Below are 21,684 nucleotides of genomic sequence, written 5' to 3'. Positions count from 1 at the left end.
AGTATATCTTTTAAAAAAATCTCCCTCTAAGATTCTGCTGTAACAGTTACCATGCCTTTGCACCCAAGGTATTATATTTGATATGATGCATTACATTGCAGGTGAAGATAAAAACTATGTTAATACTACATATGTATATGCAATACTAGGTTAATAAAATCCTGTAAAATAATATCTTTTTGAATCCAGTAACTGAATCAAATTGCTTAATATCAAACGCAAACATATACAATTGCTTTTAATTTATTTAGGCTTATGCTTCATTTATTCTTTAAAATTAGACAATACTGTAGCTGTAGAATAATGGATAGTGCATTCATTAATGTATTTTTAATTAGCTTCAGGAATCACTGTTTCTGGTGAAAAAAAGAAATTTTCTGGTGAAAAATACTCTGGCCACAGAGTATTTGAGTATTTGTTTTTATAAATCCTGTATCACTTTACACACTTGTCTTTGAGGAGTAAATAAAGCAGCATACCAAGATGCTATGGCTCCCTTTTCTATTTAGTCACTTGTTGACATTACTTTTGTAAGCTATCTTGCCTTCCTTCTGAACAAGCAAATAATTGCACATCAGTAAATGCAGCAGTGTGTAACTCCAGAAATTACAGAAACAGCTGAGTGATTACCACACTTCTGAATTTTTCATGCATCATGACTCACTTTGCTGGAAAGAGAACACGCAGATTCCCAGCAAGTTATTATCATGAGTAGAACATACAACCCAGTTCAAATAATTTGAAATTATTAAAAAGCCTTCTGTCAACATGCTTAAGTTCAATTGTATGCTTCAAGCCTTTGTTAAAAACTGTTTAAGAACTATCATAATTGAAACAGCAGTTTCAAACAGAAACAATTAAAGGATTTGAAAATTAATCTACAAACCAGTGCTACTTACCCTGGCTAAAGTTCTATTAATATGTTCAGCTATACAGTCTTTGAATAACTCACACTTGGCCCTTGGATTTTCTGTAACAACAAAAAGGGAAACTAATTATACATTGCAGTTCAATCAATATTCAATACATAATAATTGCAAAAGCTCTTGTCTAGGTCATTCCCCACACCACTAGCATTCTGAATTTATGCACATAAAACACAGCATTCCATTCTCAAACTACAATTACAAAGACTTTATCTCGGCCAAAATTATAGCATTGGGTTGGAATGAGCTCTTATATTCAGGTGGAGAATTTGGTCCCTTTTATGGGACTTCCACAGGTGGGGCAGAGAGAGCTCAAATTTCCAGAGAGCAGTACAGATCTGACAGCTCTGAGGAGGTAGCCATTATTTCAGATGGATCTCATCACACTGTTTAGCAAAAATACATTTACAAAATTATTCCATTCTCAGGAATTGTAGATGCCGCAGCCTTGCCTCTTTTTCATGTCTTGCTGATTAATCTAACTGAAGATAAATAGGCACTGGTGGGTTTCCCAGAAGATGTATCTCTATAATAACACATAAACCTTTATAATATCATGTACCTTGGCAGGAAGTGCCATCATTTGGCTTAAACTGCAATTTTCCTGTGGATGGTTGATAACCTTCCTTACAGGAGCAGCTAAACCCTCCATCCACATTTTCACATTTTGCATGATCTCCACAGGCAACGCTTCCTTCATTGCTGCACTCATCTACATCTGCAAATGTTGTGAGAAATTGAATTTTTATTAAGTATGTACAGAATAACACCTTGCTGCTTTGTTGATAATAGCCCTGCACACTACAAGCAGTTTCATAATAAAATTTCATGTAATAAAAAGAAAGCAACAACTAAACCCACAATCTCAATGGCAAAGCCCCTGCCAATTATAATACTTAAGGATTAGAAGGATAAATCATAATTGATCATATTTTTATACCACCACTTTTATTGCTCTATAATACTACACTGCTCGTGTTTTAAAACCATATTAATTCTATCATAACAAAATGGTTGGCATGATGCAAATCATCTGAAATCCATTTTTCAGAGATTAGACTAAATAGATTTTCTCTGCTCAGTTAGAAAAAGAAAAAGACCCTGCAGACTTGTCTTTTAAGTTGCAGCTTTAAAAAGACACTGCAAAAGCTCACTCTGTCCATCTTGTTAATCTAAGAATTAAACTCTGTGCCCTTTAAAGTGCTTGACGTATCCTTTTCTAATTTTTTTAATCCACATTTAAATTACATTTGCCTAAAATGTCTTTTTTGCTTCTAAATAAATTGCCATTAGGTAGACAAGTTCAGTAACTGGGTGGGGCATAGTCCAAGACTAAAACCAATGAATTCCAGTAAGGGAATCCATGAATTGATCAGTTTGGGAGAGCTGGGTACTAAATCCCTGGCTGGAGGAGTGATTATTTTGCATTATTTGGCTGGCTAAGGATAAAGATCAAATAACTCAATGGAGAAAGCAAACTGGGAACTATACCAAATAATTCTGGAGAATGAAGTAATGGACTGTGAAGGGCTGGGCTGGAAAGGAGAAAAACATGAGGAGCTTTGGGACAGGTATATCTGAAAAATGAAGTGGTACATGAGCGGGTTTAAGTAACAGCTGAAGAAAAGGGAAGGCAGTGCAGGGCATGGAGGAGAGAGGATGGCAGCTCCAGTCAAGAACTGGAATGATGCTTAGTTTTGAGAAGAAATTGGTGAAAAAAGAGAAGTGGTTAATTGATCAGTGGAAAAGAAGCGGTATGTGAATTAATAGGCAGCCTCTGCTGAGTCAGAGGGCATGTTAAAAACAGACAAGCAGAAAGCAGATTATGGGGGTGGCTGGAAATACACTATTAGCATATAGAAAATAGATTCACACTCTGCTTTTGATACAAGAATCTTGGTGGGTTTCAAAATGGAGCATGAAATGAAGCAACAATGTGAAATAATATTATTGAAAAATGGAAAGATAGACTGCAAGCATATGGATATATAGAGGGAATGCAAAAAAAATACATGAAGAATACTTGAGGGCCATCTGTCTATTTGGACAGAGGTCTCCCTGGAATTTAAGATTGCTGTCCCACCTTACTTTCATATATCTCTTTTTCCCAATGAGCCAATGCTCTGATTTGAACCTGATATGCTGTGTTTTGAGCCTGAAGCTCAGAAGCTTCAGGAAAAGCCATTCAGACTCCTGCACAGACAGGAAGGAGATGTGGCACTGGAGATGCATTTGCCCTCCCCAGCACAGCCACCACTGCCCTGCAGGGAGAGCCACCAAGAAAACTCTGTGTTTAAATGGCTTGGTGCCAGCATGGAAGTTTAAAGCAGGAAGTTAAATGATGATTTTCTGCATTAGGGCAATAGGTTATTTCCATATTTAATGTCCCAAACTGCTAATGCTTCTCTTTAAGGAGTTGAGTTTTGCATTATGAGCATTTGTATGGTTTCTGTGACCTAAGTATTCATAGCTGTGGAGCTAACCACATTATACATGAACCAATCTGGCAAAAGGAAGGAAAAAAGCATGATGTAGTGCTACACACAGGATACCTCGTAATTAAATGCTGTCATTTAAAGACACAAGGCTAAAGTTCTTACTCTTGGCATTTAAATAACCTCTCACATCAGTAAATTATAAAGCTTTGCTTGAAACAAGTGAGCGTCTGTCAGTGCCTTGTTGTGTGACTCTGTAAGACAGAGAGACTTTGAATGAAGTGGCAGGGGTGAAAATCACGACAAAGCCAGTTTGTCTAACTTGAAAACACCACCACCCTCAAACCAAAGATTTCTTGGGCCTTGTCAGCTGCATGGAGGGCATGTGCATCTGAACAAGCCATTCATCATGTAATGCAGTGCTAAAACACCAGCAGTTGACAACAATCTTTGCCAAAACTTACAGTAAAAAAGTAATATTTGAATGCGTTTCAGAACACTAAGGGTCAGGTTTCCATATGATTTACTGATACAAATATTTCAAAATTGTCATGACACTTTTATAAACTTTTAGATCAGTAAACAATTGATTTGTTATTATTGGGCAGTCATGCAAATTCTTTTTGTAATTGTAGAAGATATAAAGTGTAATGGAGATTTTAATGAGAAGAGAGGATTATCAAAAAAAGGCAGAAATTCAAGTATTTTGGCATATCTCTGGCAACAGGACTGCTATTTAAAGTCTGATAGAGACACCCTGTTGAGTATATGCAAATAGATTTTCTGCAGTTGAGTTGTCCATATGGAATGGGTCCATATCATGCCTATTTAATTTACTGTTTCGAGAAGAAAGAACAACTCCTGGATGACAAAATTAAAAGGCAATATGCCTGAACTTGCAAGGTACTAATCAGCTTCGTATCCCTTTTAAATCAATGAGATTGTCAGGAGCAGCCAACAGTTTGTGACAGTTGCAAGAAAGCAGCTTTCAAGTTCCTGCTTTGAAATGCTGCGCACAGCAGCTGTAGGCTTTTGTTTCTTCATAGTTTGTAGTTATGCCTTTTTAACCAAATATGCAATTGTTGGACCACACATGGACAACAGCTTGTCAGTGCTTTCAGCAATCCAATTTTAGAGGAGCTTTGGGGTGAGGATCCCAAACTCTCCTCCTTGCTGTGCTGTGGGAGCAGGAGTGGGCTGCCGAGGCTGCGTGAGCAGTCTTCACAGACAGCATTCCTGAGCAAAGGTTGAAGAACAACAGCTTTTTAAACAGAAGAGCATTTGCCACAGGTCTGTGAAAGGCCCTGGCCTTTCAGTAAATATTCAAAACAAATCCTGCAGCTGAACTTTGAAGCTTTTATAATAGCTGCGATCAGAAAAATAATATCACCAACACCACTTAGGCTAGCGTGAAAATAGATTTATAACCTTTTATTTTATTTCTTTGCTTTGTCACTCCTCATCTATTGCAGCAGGCAAGGAAATTCCAATTAAATTAAAAGTACGGAGAACAGTTATTATGTTCAGTCCTGCCAATTACAGGATTGTACCTACATCGCTTTGATTCCTCACCAGCCAGTCAAGACAGCTTGATGTCTACATTATACCTTCTGCTTATTAGTAGCTTGCAAGTGATTGAAAACTCCAATTGCAAAGGACTGGATGTTCCCTCCCCGTGTCTCCACACTGTGGAAGGCAGCAGCACGCACAAAGTAGAAATGTAAAAGGCTATGAATGGCAAAGGTAAAAGAAAAGTTAGCAACGCGGCCCAACGCCAGATTCCATCCACTGTACAGCTCCCTTGTCACAGCAAAGGATGGGATGGAGAATGGGTGCCTTCCCAGTGCTCTCAGAAATACCTGAAGGGAGCTAATAGCATGTTCCCAGAAAAAGCAGAGTGGCGTGGATGTCACTTTCATTTCACAGATGGCCATTTTCATGTTTTTACTCTGTTGACTGGGGTGCAAAAAGTAGGTTTCTATTTCACTTTTTTATCTGCAGCTGAACATTCAATAAATTGTGAAGTCTAAGGAAAAGTATGGCTTTTGCACAAATCAAAAAATAGATTTTAATAGCTCACTTTCAGGACAGCAGAAAAATGTCTTCAGAAATGTCACATCTCTGCATTCTTATTTTTTTCTTCTCCATTTCCTTTATTCTTTTCTTCTCCTCTCTTTCCCTTCCTACTGCCCGGTTTTTCCTCTATCTGTATCTTTCTTTGTCATCTCTTCAGCAATTCCACCTGATAACATGGGTGAAATACTTCTGACCCTCAACTCAAAACCCAGCATTCTGGCTGGATTAAGGGTGAACCAACATTTCTCAAAGCATTTTTCCCAAGATTTCTTTTGATCTATGACCTTGGGGAACATTATCACTTTTTACTTGGGAGCTCATTGTGGCTTCCAAAGAGGGAACACAGGTATTTTCATGAACTTGGAAAGTGACTTGGACACACAAGGTTTTGTGCCACGCTTGCACTGCTGGAAGCTCAGGTGGGTTTGAGGGCATAAACAAATAGGATTCATAATGGCATACTCTCCAAAATTCAAACACTAGTTTTAAAGTTACTGTCATGTACATATATACATATATTAAAAAGAAGATTTAAGACTTTGCAGAATCTAAAAATATATTGTGGGGCCCCATAAGCTTGTGTAGGATGGATACCTGGTGGTTCTGTTCTGTGATTTGTACTAAATAACTTGCACTCTATTTAGAATGAAATGTTGATATTTGCTTCAGCTGTCACCCTGAATACACAAAGGTCAACTGCTTGTGTGCAAATCATATCTGCTACCTGTAGCAGCAGAATCATTGGGTACAAAATATCCTATTATGGTTTCCCTGATGGATAAGGAAAAAAATTAATTGTGGATCAAAAGGTTGTGTTTAGGACTCACATCTTGGTAAAGTAATTTGTACAGTTGTTTAATGAAAAAAGGTGCCCACAGGTAATTTTTTTTTCATTTCAGTGTGCATTTTAAGAGCTCTTGGCTCCTCCATGTGGATTTTCAAAAAGAAGAAGTATTCTAGTAGAGGATAAAAAGAAGATCAATGCTTTACTGCCCAGTAAAGAGGGGAAAAAGGGAAGAAATTATCAAGCTAAGGGTAAGAAGTTAAAGTGATATAAAGACAGTCTGAGAAATAAGTTTGAAGACAAACTCCCAAAGCTGAGGAAATATCATAATGTAAAAATCAAAACCTGGAGCAGAAATGGTGAGAATATTTACAGCTCAGTGTGCTAACTGTCTCCATCCCAGCTAATTTAAGAATGATTCATAGCAGCTGGATAAAGCAGAGCACTTTTAGATGGATGTGAGCAATGGGCAAGAAATGTCGATTAGATCACTTTCTGGCTTAATATGCAACCACTCTGCTGATATTAAGAGCGGTGAGAAGAGAGGTTGTCAGCACTCACAAGCTCACAGGAGACATACCTAGAATGAGACACAGTCAGCATAAAGGTGTAAAGGGCAATAGATTTATTTCTCATTTTCCCATTCCCTGAGGACTTTTGCAACATACAGAGAAAATTACCAGGAGTTTGAAAAAGAGAAATAGTTGCAGTTCTTCCATTCAGAGGAAATCCTAAAGGATTGCATGGTTGTTCAGAAATAACATTTTTCCAGAGAACTTTTCCTCCCCTGTAATCTTGAACATGTTCCATACAACTGCTACAGAACCAGAGGCTAATGAAGGGCACAGGAGGTAGGATAACCACTGATCTTGCTTGTTTCTTTTGATTAGACTTGAAAAATAACAAAAGTATCCTGAACAAGTTTCCAAATAAAAGATATTTGAAGTATATTAGTTCAAACTTATAGAGAAATTTGTTGATCCAGATCTGAATGCAGAATATTTTGTCACTTTTTCTCCTGAGAATGTGATCACTTTGCTCACACATCAGTGAAACAGTGGCATAAATGGGTGAATTGGTGATTTCTGTGTAGCCTTAACTATATACTTATTGTGTAAATCTGTGACATGTGGATTGAAATATATTGCAAACAGAGTTAAGATGCAAGTGTCACTGAAAGCAATGGCAGATGCTCTGTTGTCAGGGAGAAGTGTGTGCCTGAACTGGAATATTAAGCAAGCCTGTTCCAGTCCAAAATGTGGGAATTTTATACACAAATTCCAAACTTTACAAATATGAGAGCATTTTGCTATATTTCTATAATTAAGAGAAGCAGTAAGAGAAGAGTGACAATGTAAAGCTCTGTGGCAGACAGTAATAACTTACCCACGCAGGAGGTTCCATCATTAGGAACAAAAATTTGTTGACCATTGCTGGGTTTGAAACCAGACATACATGTGCAGTAATAACTTCCCTCTGTGTTTGTGCAATTGGCATGCTCTCCACAAGGCTGAGTAGCATTTTCACACTCATTATCATCTGCAAGACAAATTATGGAAAAATATATTTACATTTGATGATTGAAGAAAGCAGTTTTCTATAAGCTTAATTTGGCTCTGGTATTTCACTTGCATAAATCTTGAATGCTGAGCTGGCAGTCTTGGTTTTTGTCTATAGAGTTTTCCCATTGCCAAGGAAGTAATCAGGTGTTCAGCAGCACTCATCTGCCCTCATCCTGTGTGAATCAACAAGTGAGAGATCAGTGGGATGCTGAAATGAATGGTTTAATTGGATATACACTTGGAATAGAGGACTGAGACAAGTGTGTGTTCTGCCATGGCTGTAATTGATAATATTTTTTTTCCTATCCAAAAATCTACAGGTAGAAGCTCGCTCTGAGGATGTGTCTGGGAATTCTGAATTATAAAAAACAGAGGTCAAAAGGCTATAAAGAAATCACCCCTTAATTCTCTGACATCAAAGCAAAACCTCTATAGCTAAATGCACATTTTTTATGGCCTGTTTTAAAACACCTTCTGTGGTATCTCTCAGCATTACTGTAAAAACAGACTTACAAATTCATCCTGCTGACTGGCCTGAGTCTTCAAGTATATTGTTTTTTCTTAGTTATCCCAAAGGTCTCAACAAAGAGATCAGCAAGATTCATGTCTTGAGCCTTTCCTCTTAGCAATTGCTCTGCGAGTCATAATTTTTGTACCTGAAAATTCACATGAGCAATTTTACAGGGCTAACCCCAGGCCTCCAATGACACAGTGAAAAGGAGTGATATACACAAGTCTGAGACTGTCATTATGAGCATGAGGATCCAGCAATCTTAATCAAAGGTCAAACAAAATCATGAACTCATGCTTTGAACTCCATAGTTGATCTCCTGCAATGACTCAATAAAACCATTTCCTATCCAAAATCTTCCAAGGTTTCTATTTTCTATTGAATAATTTTCAAACCAAACTTGAAAAAAATTTCAAAAGTTTTCTTTTTCAGGCCCACTACTTATTAAACTGAGAAAAACACTCACAATACTGATAAATCCATCTTTCCAGTAGCCCATTTTTTTGAAGTACCCCAAAACTCTGAAACAAAAAATCAATGAAAGTCTCCCAAAGAAGGTGGCACTCTTGAGTGGAATTCTCTATTTTCTACATAATGAGAAAGGAAAAGAGTTAAAGACTTTCTGAAATGTACTGGGATTTTGTTCCTGTTCTCAAGCAAAAGGTACTCACAACATGATGAATGACAGGAAAGAATTCTAACAGGGAGAGAAATAACAATTTATTGCAGAAGAGAAATGATTTAGGAGCATGACAGGGAGAAGAAATATGATTTCAGAAAAGACACCCAAGGATGAGCTTTAGAAAGGTGTTCCTGCTTCCTGATGGTCAGTGTTCTCATAAGCTGTTTACAGAGATAGGATGCAGATAAGGAAAGTGGCACGCAAGCTGGGGCAGTGACAAGATTAAAGTACAGCAAGAGCCACAAAGCCTTGCAGGAATACATTTCTGGAATAAAACTTCATCACGACCCCCAGCATAACTCAAACAGGAAACATTTTGATATTTGAAGTCTGACATGATTTTCAATGTGACTCAGTTGACTCAGACATGCAAATATCAATTCAGAGCTGCAGTTTTCCTCAGGGGAATTTGGGTCAACAGTATCAAATGGATTATGCTCATTAAAACTAAAATGTAATGTAATTTAATGAGGAATCCAAGTATAAAAGCACTGTGCCAACACACTTCAACAATATTTATTCCACAGCCTTGGTATTCATGAGAATACAGCAGAGGATGTTTATCATTTGGATCTTAAGAATGCCAAAATAAAACCTAATTAGTATAAGTGGAATTATGATAGGGAGGAAAAAGTGTGATGTTGATCCCAGTTCAAAAAAAAAGCATGAGAATATGAAAAAAAATCTGGTTTGTCATGTAGCATTGCAGAGACCAGGTCCCAGAAAACTTTGCAACCTTAATTACAGGGTCCACTTCTAATGTATTTTGTGTGTGTCTGACTCCTTTGCATCCCAAATTTGCCTAGCATTTAGTGACAACAAAAAAAGAGTGGAATACCCTATTACAGTTAGTTGTAAAATTAATTTGTTCTTGGGAAAATATTACAGATTCTAGAAAAGAGTATGTGTTGACTTTGGAAAGCTCATGGGATTGTAGTCTTGGAAAATGAGAAGGTCGCTGATAGTGGCAGGACTAGATTTAAAGTAGAGGAATAACAGAGCTAAGGAGTCTAAAGGCTACATGCAAGAACATTTATTTTTGATTTTTTTTTCTAGGACTTCAACAGCAGTCCTTGATATCCAGCAATATTGCCTTTTTTCGGTGGTCCAAAGGATTTATAAGCAATATTAAAGTGACTCATACAGTGGTTATCAACAAATTCACTAGAATTATATCTAAATAACTTCACTGGATTATTGGTGTTTTTCCTCAATATTTATGATGTCTGCAAGGGATTTAATGGTGACTGTATGGCCTTGGTAAGCTTTCTTATTGAGAGATCTTTCAGATAATTACAGGAACATTTTGAACATTGAAGAACAGCAGTAACTTACATTGCAAACACAAGAATGAATATTTTAAAGAGTTAAATTCACATGGAGCTTTCATTTCACTATTCCCATGGTCTAAAGTAATACTGACCAGACTGTGCAGGGCGATAATTTACAGGACCACATCCTGCTTGCATTGAAATTAATGACGTAAAAGTTACTGATGGAAGTAGGCTATGGAAAACTACTAGGTTAATGAGGAAGGCAAGAGAAGAAGTTTGAAAAAAACAGAAAGGATTTTCTTATACAGCCTATCAAAACATTCCTTTTTACACAAAATATTCTACAAGATAAAAAATGATGGCAAAAATAATATCGAGTTCTCTGTGTAAACAACCTGAATTTTTTATTCAGAAAGCACTCCAACGAGGACCCAGGGGCTTAAAGTAATATTCCAAATTTTACATGATTTATAATGTCATTGGATTTGTGATTTAAAAGATGTCAGGAAAAAACAATGGGATTTATAGATGAAAAAAAATATTTTCCTAACAAAATTTCCTGCCTATGCAGAAAGGATACTTTAAGTGACAGCACTCATAGAGTCCACCTGCTTTGTTGCTACCTAATTTAATTACAGCACCTGCATTTAATGCTGCACAGCTACTCACTGAACACTGCAGGCAGTATTTCGGGAATATACATTGCTTTAAAGATTTTTTGTCTCCAGTAAATTATGAAAAATTTGGAGACTTTAGAGGCACGACCAGCCAAATGACAAGGTTAATTATCATGGCTAAATGGTAATGTTACATTCAAGTCTGTTAGATACAGAAGGCATTTCCTGAATAGCTGCTCTCTCTTGAGAAATGAAGGTGGGGCCATGGAGCTGGTTGTTGGGATTGGTTGGTTTTTTTTAGGTTGCTTTCCATTTTTGGCTAGTTATTTTATTACATGGCAGTTCTATGATTTGGATTGCTCTAAAATCTCATCATTAACAATCAAAATGTAAAGAAGGTTATGCATAATTTCCAAGGGAATTTGTGTTGAGTAACTCAAAGATATGTGGGAGATATAGCAACATGTACCTGAATACTGGCAGGATGTTTCCATGCTAGAGTTGTATAATAAAATCCATTTTCCATTTTTACCTTAAAATTACAGTGAGCATGTATTTTGCTGTACATAAATGTCATAGTTAGATAGAATCAACTACTCTTATAGTAATCAATGTAATATAATCACACCTCTACTAGTCTCTTGAGAATGTATTATGGATTTTTAAAAGCAAAAAAAAAAGAAAAAAAATATGAAAAACTGATATACCCCTCTAGAGCTCCATTTTGATCTGAGCTAGTGATTCTGTTATCAAACACTTGCACTCATTAATATGACTACATTTTTGCATAGAGAGCATTAAATTATTTTACAAACTTTAAAACATACCAATACAAAAAGGAAGAATGATTTGTGGATTTTAGGGGCATGATGCACTTGGAAGCTAGAGGAATCTGATAAGATTCTAGGAGGAGATAAACAAACCTGAAACATTTCCTTTGTTGTATTCTATGTCCCTTTTAAAGTGAAAGATTTTCCATGTCATATATGGTAAATATATGGTATTTTAATAATGCATGGTTATGAAATTATAACCTACAATTGGAAAGCAGCTACAAAAGTACATAATTTGCTTTTTTTTGTGACAAGCATTGGAAAATTCTTTGAGTTATCAATTCTGGTGAGATGATTTTTGTAATACTGCTTGTGTATTTACATGAAAAATATCATGAGGAAAAATCTTTAGGTAATGGATTTATCAAACAGCTATGAAAGATTTTCATTGCACTGGGCACATCTCTGTGATAGACTTTTTGATGATATGATGACATATAATATGAAGAGTTAGTTGTGGGGTGAAACTTGTCATATTGATTCACAATCACACAGAAGTTTTTCTTGTTTTACTTTTTATAAATTTCTAAATAAATTGTTCCTCCGTTCAAGTAACAAACAAGGCGGAAATCCAAAGTTATACAGAATGATTTGTGCATTTACAGTCCTCCCCAATCCATGCAAAACGAGATTTTTGTAGAAATTAAGAGATTAAAGACACCTGACCAGAGCTTGAGTTTGTTAACCTGAGCCTCACTGGAACAAGCATAGGCCTTATGCTTGATTTTCAGTGAGTGATTTTCAGTGCTGTGATTTTCAGGAGTTTAGTGAAGCCTGATGTTACCGTGGACTACAAGCAGCTCTTACACCACAATATGTGCGCCTTCAATTTAGTGCGTTCCCGCGTGACATAAAGTTGATGCAATTAAAGCATCAACAATTAATTTTCCCCTGATCCACGCAAACCCATCTGTGGAAAGCAAGGCTGGAGGCCTCTGGGGCACACCCATCTATCAGGATGGACCCAGTATCTCCGGGACACAGCAGTGTGAGCGCTGGACAGCAGCGGGGAGGAAGGAAATGCAGCCGGGCTGGCTGGGGAATTCATTGATGCATTGCATCCGCTGCTTTCCGACAGCAGCCTCTGCTGCCAGAGCTGCTGTGGAGCCCCTGGGGGAAAGGAAAACTACCCTTCCCTAGTGTAACCCTCGTGGGAGAACAGGGCTTGAAGTGCCTCACTTAACCCCTCAAAAGCGAGGAAATGAAAGGCTTCCTGTAAAGCAAATTCCAGTGCTGCTCCCCCCGCTGTGCTCAGCCTGTCTGGAGGTCTCAGAACAGTGGGTGATTTTACATACATTACTTCTGTGCTGCAGGACTGCATCTACTGCCGTCAAAGCCCGAGTTAAGAACAGCAATACCATTAGCAACCTTGCCTTTCCTTTCTTGTGATTTGTATCCATTAATGGCAATTTAACACAATTTGTTTATGATTCTCCAAAGATTCAGCATTCGAGCTTGGTCTAAATCAGCATGAAAGAGCAGATGCTTAGAATAACCACTAGAGACTGTAGAAACTGGGCTGGAAATCTCATTTAAATATGAATTGCTTTCATAATGGGCCTGATTCATCTTTGTCCTACACCTGGGCAGGGAACCATGCAGTTGCTGCATAGGAAATCTTACTGCTGCAAGCTCTGCCTTGTTAAGATTTCACATCTCCCTGCCACCTTCAAGAGCTTTTCACAATGCCTTCTTGGGATGTTTTTGTAACTTTTTGGGAGTTTTAAAGCAGTTTTGACTTGGTGGCTCTAAAACTAGCTCCTATAAGGTCTTAGTGCTACAAACAAATATTTTCTCTCACACAGGCTATGTGTTTATGAAGGGATAATTTCAGATCAGCAGTTCTTTCATGTCTGGATGAACTAAAGGGCCTCACATCAGAAAATTCCCTTAGTCCCAATTTAAGGAACAGGATAGAACAGTCTAAGAGAGGGAGGACAGTTTCCTACATATTAAAGTCACACTCAGGTTGAGTTTCAGAGAATGGACAAGGTTTGGAGGGTTTAATATATTATCTAAACTGTTTCCCTCATCTCTTGCTGATATTTCCAGACATTATAAATTAAACATGAACAGCATTTATTATCAGGTAAATGCTAGAGATTAAATTGTCATTTTGTTTAGCCACACAGAACGTCCTGTCTTTTGAACACTTGTGAAATACCAGAAAAAAGAAATAATTTGTGATCACTCCTATGTGAAGAATCGGGTATATATTATTAAAGGTACTAATCCTTGAGTGGAAACAAACCATTTATCCAGAGAGGCATCTGCAAGAATTTGAGAACAAAAAGGAACAAGGTGCTTAAACTAGTGAAACAGAAGTAAAAGGGGGATTAAATAATTGAAGGAGAGAATAAATATTGAGTCATCCTGTCACAGTTTTCCCAACCACTTCCTCCCCTTCACCTCTGGAGAGCAGAGGCCCACATGGAGTGTATCAACATCACTCTCCCAGAAGAGACCTCATTGCTGTACTGACCAACAGAGATTCAGCAAGAAACTTCAGAGCTGCAAGGGCAGAGCATCAGCTTGGGCGTCCAAACCACAAATTAGTTATTTATTGTCTGACTGACGCCCCTTCCCTGACTGGGTCGTGAGGGTAAGGCCTGGGAGTGCTGCGAGGATTTTCTCCTGCAGGCAAAGCTTGGAGCTGGTCAGGCATCCCCTGTTGGGGAGAGCAGGGTCTCAGCAGCCTGTCAGGGTGTGGGTATTGAGCACAGCCCAAGGGGCAGCCCAGGCACAAGGGACAAGGAGCTGCCACTCATTCTTCAGGGTAGCAGAGCACGACCTCCTTCTATCTGGGGTACTCCGGGATCCCCTGCTGTCTTTCTCCCAAGAACACAGCATTAATTTACCAGCAAGGAGCTGGTCTGATGAGCTGTTAAAATGCAATGCTAAAGAAGGGGAGAGATTGTAGCAGAGTAATGTCAGAGACAGTACAGTGTGAAAAAGTCCCTGAACAGGCTGAAGATGGAGTTCCAAGGCTGGTTTTTGAGGTGAGGAGTTGTGACTGGGTGAATTATTTGGAAAACTGGTTAATAGATACCAAAGAGGAATGGATAAAAAATAATCCCAATTCCAGTTCCAGTCACATGCAGCCCCTGGTTGGTTATATTGTGAACTCAAACAACCAATGTTCCCATCAGACAGGATGTGAATAAGTGAGATGTCACTCAAATCCAAACATTTTGGTCCCATGCAAGAGATTAGACAGAAGGAAAGCAGCTTAGGAAACAGTCTGATTAAGGGGGAATAAAAACTTCCAGGCAACATTGTCCTAAATTTCAAAACAAAAAAGTATATTTAGTCAGAAAACACAACCAGGATATGCATCAGCACTTTACAGCTTGTATATGAAGTCCAGAGTGAGGCCATCATGGTGTGGGTGAGCAAGACGTGAAGAAGGTGTAACTGAGAGAAAACACAGCTTGACTGAGGCAGTGGAACATTGAGCATTATCTGATGAGCTTTATCAGACTTGCTACAAGCATGCAGCAAAGGCTGTGGGAAGAAATGGTGGTGTTCTATGTCAGGATATGGGCTTATCATCCTTCAGTCACTCAGGGCTGCATCCTGGGGTCTGGAATGTCACATGGCAGCAGCAGCACTGTGCTCCCACTGTGCCAGGCAGCTGGGGCTGGAAGCACACAAGAGCACCTGTGCTGTTCTGGGAGCCTCTGCAAAGCACAAAGGGCAGAATCAAATATTTAACATCAGTGACGCTGTGAGGTGTGTGAGCTCGTGGCACAGGTGGCACACAGTGATGGGCACAAATGAGCAAATACATGGGGCTCTGCAATGATTCATAAAATAACTGCTCAGGCACAGAGCTAGCTGGTAAAGGTAGTTTTAATTGGAGTTGATGAGATCCATTTGTTTGGGGTGGTTCATATCATACATTTGGGAGCCAGAAATTAAGACCAGGCTGCTGAGTTCCTCCCTGGAGTGGGCAGGCAGGTGTGCTTGAGCTAAAGGACCAGCTCAGGTTCATATCTAATTCTGAAGCATGCTTTCCCCTAGCTGACTTACTCCATTGCTCCTTGTGGCAGGCTCAGAAATACCAGGACTGTTTCTGCATTTCTTTCCAAGTGAATATGCTCATGTTCTGTTTAAGTGTGTGAAAGGTCTGTTTCCATAAAAGAGCCTGACCTCAAACTCACAAATGCCCAAGGAGTGGCTCCCATTAACCTACACCATTGCTATTACAGGAGCAAAGGGGCACAACCTGCCAAGAGCAGAAGTCAAGAATCAAGATCACATTGCTCTTCCTCACCCACACTGATTTAATTACAAAACCCAACCTCAACATCCTGGCAGACACCCTGTGTCAAGCTCGCTACTTCAGGATTAGACAGAATGTAATTGAGACACATCATTAGTTTCTTGCTTTGCCTCCTTCAGAAACAAGGAATTAACACAAAGTGGAGTGCAGCTGAATGGGGCTATGCTGGATTTGAACTGCTGGCAGTGTGCAGGTATATATATATTCAGGGTTATTCTGAATGCTACCAGCAAAGTGTTTTAGAAGCTTCACTGTTATTAAATTACATAATTTCCCATTTAGCTTCCATTTTTGTGGCTAGCTTGTTTGTTTTCACTGAAAAACATCCTTTAACTGAAAAGTAAAACAGGACATGCTCAATCAGAATATTTTTGCTTAAAGGAAAGTAAGCAGCACAGCAGTCCCCTGCTGAAAGGGATTTGCCGGTAGATAACCATGCCCCCTCCTGCAGAACTGAATGGAAACCCAAGTAGAAGTCCTGTTTTAGCACTGCAAATACAACTGCATTAAAAAAAAAAAACCAAAGAAAATCAGAAATACAACCAAACCCAAACCAAACTAGAGCCAGACAATATTGGCATTCTAATTTCTTGCAGATTTCCCAATGCATTTTCCATAATTCTGGTATAGAATCAGCACCATCCATGAAAGTAGATTTATCACAATGTGAGAGTGAAGTCTTGATTACATTAACTCTTTTTTCAGAGTATTTACTTATTCTCTGTACACATATCTGTCCAATACTCCAATAGCCACTGTATAATAGTATTAAGGAAAATAAGACTCAAAGTTGTTCAATTATCAATGCACCTGGTTCTTGTTATTTCCAGCACTAATTTCTCAAAACTCTGCTTGCAGAACTTTCTGAAACACAAACTCAGTATGACAGAATTTTGTGCATGTTACATCAGAACCAAAACCAAACCAAAACTCTTGTAGAGGACATAATTCTCCAGTAGCTGCAAAGAGGTTGTACATCACCATGCACCAAACATCCCTCAACAATGACCTATCAAACAGCAAGTGAAACACTAAAACAGAGGTCATGGTGAAGATGAATTCCTACATTTCACATTTCCAGACTACCTTCCTGGTCCATGAGAGGTAAATTCTGTCCTTTTACATTTCCCATTTTAGCATAATTTTTGCAAGAGAAAAGAGGAACTGAACTTACTTAGAAGGTTTTTGCTAAATCCTAAATTTAGAATCATAGCATTAAGACTTTCTTTGGACAACAAGGACAGCTAGACATGTAGAAAGCACAACTGTGCTTCTCAGTGTTCAGCTTTTGAATCAGCTACTTAAAAACAGGTAGTACATTGTGAAGCCCAGGTATCACTGTGTTACATTTTTTCCAAAGGACAAATTTATTGCAAATAATTTCCTGTAACATATCAGAAACTATATTAAGAACATTTCTTGATTTTGAGATGTGTAGATGTATGTTCCATTTTGGATTTAAAAGGCAGAACACAATAAAAGATGTGGTAAAATTTCATTGAGAGAAGTAGTAACTCAAATAACATGGAAGGCCATAAAACAGTGACTACAAAGCTGTTTTTATTTCCATTGAGGAAGAGTGTTCATTGATTTCTGAAACCACAGGCTAATTATGCTCTGAGTGGATGGAGAACCATAAGGAGTCTGGCCTGGGCATCAGACACACAGGGATCACTATTTACTTTTGTCAAACCCAACTTGCAGTACTAAAGACAGGAGTATCTTGACAAAATTGGATTGCCACTCTTCCGGAGATTAGATGAGGTGACCTAATCCTGCTCCATGAAACACTTGGACCTATATTGCTCTAAGCTAATATTAGGGTTAGGCCATTATAAGAAGATTTTACAATAGTGAATAGTGGTTTTATTTATTTTATTTTTAAAGTAAAATATTACATGTGAAATAGTCATCTTCTACAGTGGCCCACAAAGCTTTCATGTGGCTTGATGACTGTCCTTTTTATATTATCCTATTTGTGAGTTATCCCATTTAAATGTTCTGGAATTCAAGAGCTTCACTTCTGGATAATAGACTAAATCACAAAAGGAAATAATTCCAATCTATAACTGAGAAAGGCCATTAATTGCTGGAATACATCCAGTCTCCAAACCTGAAGATATCAAATATGGTCTGGCAAGGAGGAGACAATTAGGCTGAGGAATTCTACCCAGAGGGAAAACATGCCACCATTATTTCAGCCGGACTAATGACTACAACAATAACCACTGAAGTATTTCCAGCTACTGTCAATGCTGCAAGTATTTAACTCCACGGTCAAAACATCTTCACTACTGACAGTGATATTCTCAGAGACTGACCCCGGTGGATGATTTCAGAAAAAAAAATCACTATAAAATCATACAGGTTTTAATGTTGTGTACACCCCATAGCCTCCCCCCTTCTTTTTTTCTTCTGATGTGAATTAAAGCTAAGTGTAGTGATAGAAGTGGAACAGGAGGTTATAAAACTTAGGAGGAGTTAGGTCTGTGGTACTGCTTGGCTCAGTTAAAAGGTTGCAGGTATTTGGGTGAATATAATCGTTTTCCCATATAATGGCCAAATATCATCTTAGTGGAATTTGCTACTTTGAAAAGCATCTAGCTCTCCTCCTTTCTGTAGCAACCTCTTCCAAAAACCAGACTGGTCTTAAGGCCAAATTTCCTCTTTCATCTCTCCCTCCTGAAACATACAGCTTTGAAGGGATGGAACTCATGGTCTCCTCATGCCAAATGGTCTGGGTAGCTCTTTCTGGACCTTTTTTCTGAGGCATGAAACCTGGAAAATTTTAGCTTCATGTCAAACAGCAGAATGAGTTAACCTACTCAGATCTCTTCATGAATTTAGAGCGTGAGGGGAGTACATGGCATCCTAAATCAATCTAAAGAGAATTTTCCCTTGCTGACTACGCTAACAACTCTACTCTTCATTAGTTAATACATCCTAGGTTGAAATAGTCTGTTTATTCATAATCACTGTTGTCTACATGAATTTGTAATTTTCTAGTGAAGGTTTTTATTCTCAGAAACAGGGGCTGAGGACTTCATTATCCCAACGATACAAAACACTTAGTAGGCAAAAAACAAAAGTCCATTAAAAACATATCTGAGTTTGGACAGAGGTAATACTTCTACCATAAGTATTAAAGTTGAAATGCCATAAGTATTAAAGTTGAAATGAGGCACGAGTCAGAGATGAAAACATTTTTAAGTTTCTCCACCGTAATACCACCTGCCACACAAAGTGTTATTATGTCCATTTTATCCTGGGAGTACTGACAGGCGGGAGGGTGTGGATATGCTGTAAATATTCTGTGTATCTTTTGGCAATGGGAGCCAGGCTGTGTGCCACACTGCGGGGCTGCCTGAGCTCAGAGGTGTGTCCCGTCACAGGCAGTGGTGCTGCAGCAGTGCTGCCAGGTTAATTTGCCCTTTAAATCCAGTCTCTGTTAGCCTGGCCCTGGCAGCACAGCACAGCTCTGACACTGGGAGGAAAATTCCCAGTTACACAGCACAGAGAAAACACCCCTACACTGGTTAAAGTGAGGGTACAATTTACATTCTGAGATGAGAGAAAAGGAGGATTGTCATAAAGCACTGAATAAATGCACATAAAGCACAACAGATCTCCACAGACTGCCATGCTGAGGTTCCATCTGAGAGGGAGGCACTGCAGAAACTTTCACCAGTATTGTTCCCTGAGTATTACTCTGCTTCAAAGTTCTCAGTTGGAAAGGCTAAAAATTTGCTTCCTAAGAAAATCACTCAAAAATATAAAAAAGAAGCTTCCCTTCACACATTGAAATAAACCCCTCAAAGTAAGTGCCTAAACCTAAGTTCAAGCAAAAATAATCAAGATAAATATTACGATTACTGAATCAACTGAACTCGTAGAAGCCTCGGGTAGATTCCTGCAGCATGTTAAGTATCTCTGAAAACTGAGCTGTTTAATTGGAAATATGGTGAAATGCTGCAAGTTGCAGTAAAGATGGTTACTTTGTTTTCAATCTAGGAAAACCATTATATCATGTATGAAATGTTTTATTCATCAAAAGAAGTCATTGCCTTTTGTCCTCTGCACCTGCCTGTGAATGCATCAGTGCAGGCAGTTCTATAGGACAGCCTCAACTTTGCTCCAAAAGTCCTAACACAATCAACATACTGAAAATCCCAATTTTAGTTTGTTGGGAAATGTTCTTTGTGCTTGAAATTGTTGCAAATTTTACATTATTCTAAGCATTAAACATTTCACTTAGAGTAGGTTTACACCTCAAATCTAAATTCAGACTATGGACCCAAAAAGTAGTGTTTAAAAAGACATTTATTTTCAAATGGTCAAGCTATTATATAAGAAAATAATATATTAGAGCTCAAATTCTTACACCAGCTGCCTTGGCTCCAGATCAGGCCCTGTAAAGTTAACCTCCAGGACCTCCTCCAGAGACTCGCTGAAAGATCAGGGATACAGAACAGCTGGAGCCAGGGAAAAGGGCATGTTGGGGATGGGACAGCATGCCATGCTTTGGGAAGGCTGATATTTTACAGAGGGCTGACTGTTGCTCAGAGGAGTGCTTTACCAGTCCTAAAATCTACGCAGGGATTTGAGTAAGGGACGGGCATGCCTTTCCTCTTAGCTGGTGACGTCCATGTTACAGCTGCTGGAGACAACTGGCAGAGTCACCCTGCGACTTAAGGCTCAGGCAAGAAGGAAAAATTGTTTTCTAAGCAGGCTCCACTTTTAGGCCATTAAACTGCAAGATAATGATGGGTTTTTTGAGGAGCAAGAAATTCTTTAGAACTTCATTTGGTGCCTGCTCTAGCCAAAGGCTGCTGTGTTGTGATATTTTATGTTTAAACGTACCCTACTCTGACAAGCCACCAAAGTCTTTAAAGCCTTCTCATCTTTATTGCAGACAGTGCTTTGATCTCAATGCCAGAAAAGGTCAACACAAGAACTTCAGAATTAGACTTGTTTACATCCAACATAAAACACAAATAAATGAATGTGGCAAGGACATCTCAGGCAGATTAAAAAAGGCCACATTTTCCTAGTTCCACTCAAAATGTTTTTGTTTTTGCCAACCATTGTGCAAGCAATATCTTCATCAAATCCGATGAAATTCACTTATTGAGGCACTTTCCCCCTCAAAATGTTTCATCAATCATAGCCCAGAAGGGCTCTGTCATAGGATAATTGCAACTTGGCGTACCAACAAAGAGCATCCCAACATGCTCAGCTTCCTTATCTATACAATAGGCAGGGATGACAGCCATTTTATTAGCTGAGATATTGTTACCCCCATCAGATAAAATGGCATGTTTTGTTGCTTTGATGTTTTCTGTCAGCAGAGCAGAGCTGTCGTTTCCAACTGCATGTTTGGAGAATGGCTGTGGTAGCAGCCTATGTTCCCCCACAACACCCCTGCCCAAAACACCTCACAGAGTGAGTCAAGGGATGTACTAATTGCACTTTATCAGAAAGGAATGGGAAGACCAAACAGAGCTTCTGCCACAGTAATTTCTAGCCAAGCCAAGACATAATTGTGGAGTCATTTCTCGTCTGAATACTTTTCTTTGAGGGAGAAAAAAAATCACCAGAGAGTGAATTCCCTCTGAAAGCAGCCAGCTGAGAAGCCACACAGAAATGATTTCAGCCATTCCTATTCCACTGTCTCCACATACAGTATTATTAATCCACAG

General features: G+C 38.7%; 1 protein-coding gene across 1 annotated transcript in view; it reads right to left on the bottom strand.

The window, feature by feature from the left end:
- ADGRL4 (adhesion G protein-coupled receptor L4) overlaps nucleotides 1-21,684 on the bottom strand; it is a 72,818-nt gene that overhangs the window by 27,709 nt on the left and 23,425 nt on the right. The window contains exons 3-5 of the mRNA XM_063165839.1: nucleotides 7,608-7,760; nucleotides 1,489-1,644; nucleotides 900-970 (exon numbers count right to left, since the gene is read on the bottom strand). Coding sequence (XP_063021909.1) covers nucleotides 900-970; nucleotides 1,489-1,644; nucleotides 7,608-7,760 — 380 coding nt within the window. The remainder of the gene's footprint in view (nucleotides 1-899; nucleotides 971-1,488; nucleotides 1,645-7,607; nucleotides 7,761-21,684) is intronic.

This window comes from Melospiza melodia, chromosome 11, assembly GCF_035770615.1.
Source record: "Melospiza melodia melodia isolate bMelMel2 chromosome 11, bMelMel2.pri, whole genome shotgun sequence".
Taxonomy (NCBI): Eukaryota; Metazoa; Chordata; class Aves; order Passeriformes; family Passerellidae; genus Melospiza; species Melospiza melodia.
Note: the sequence above shows the minus strand (reverse complement) of the source record. Positions and strands in the feature narration are given on the sequence as shown.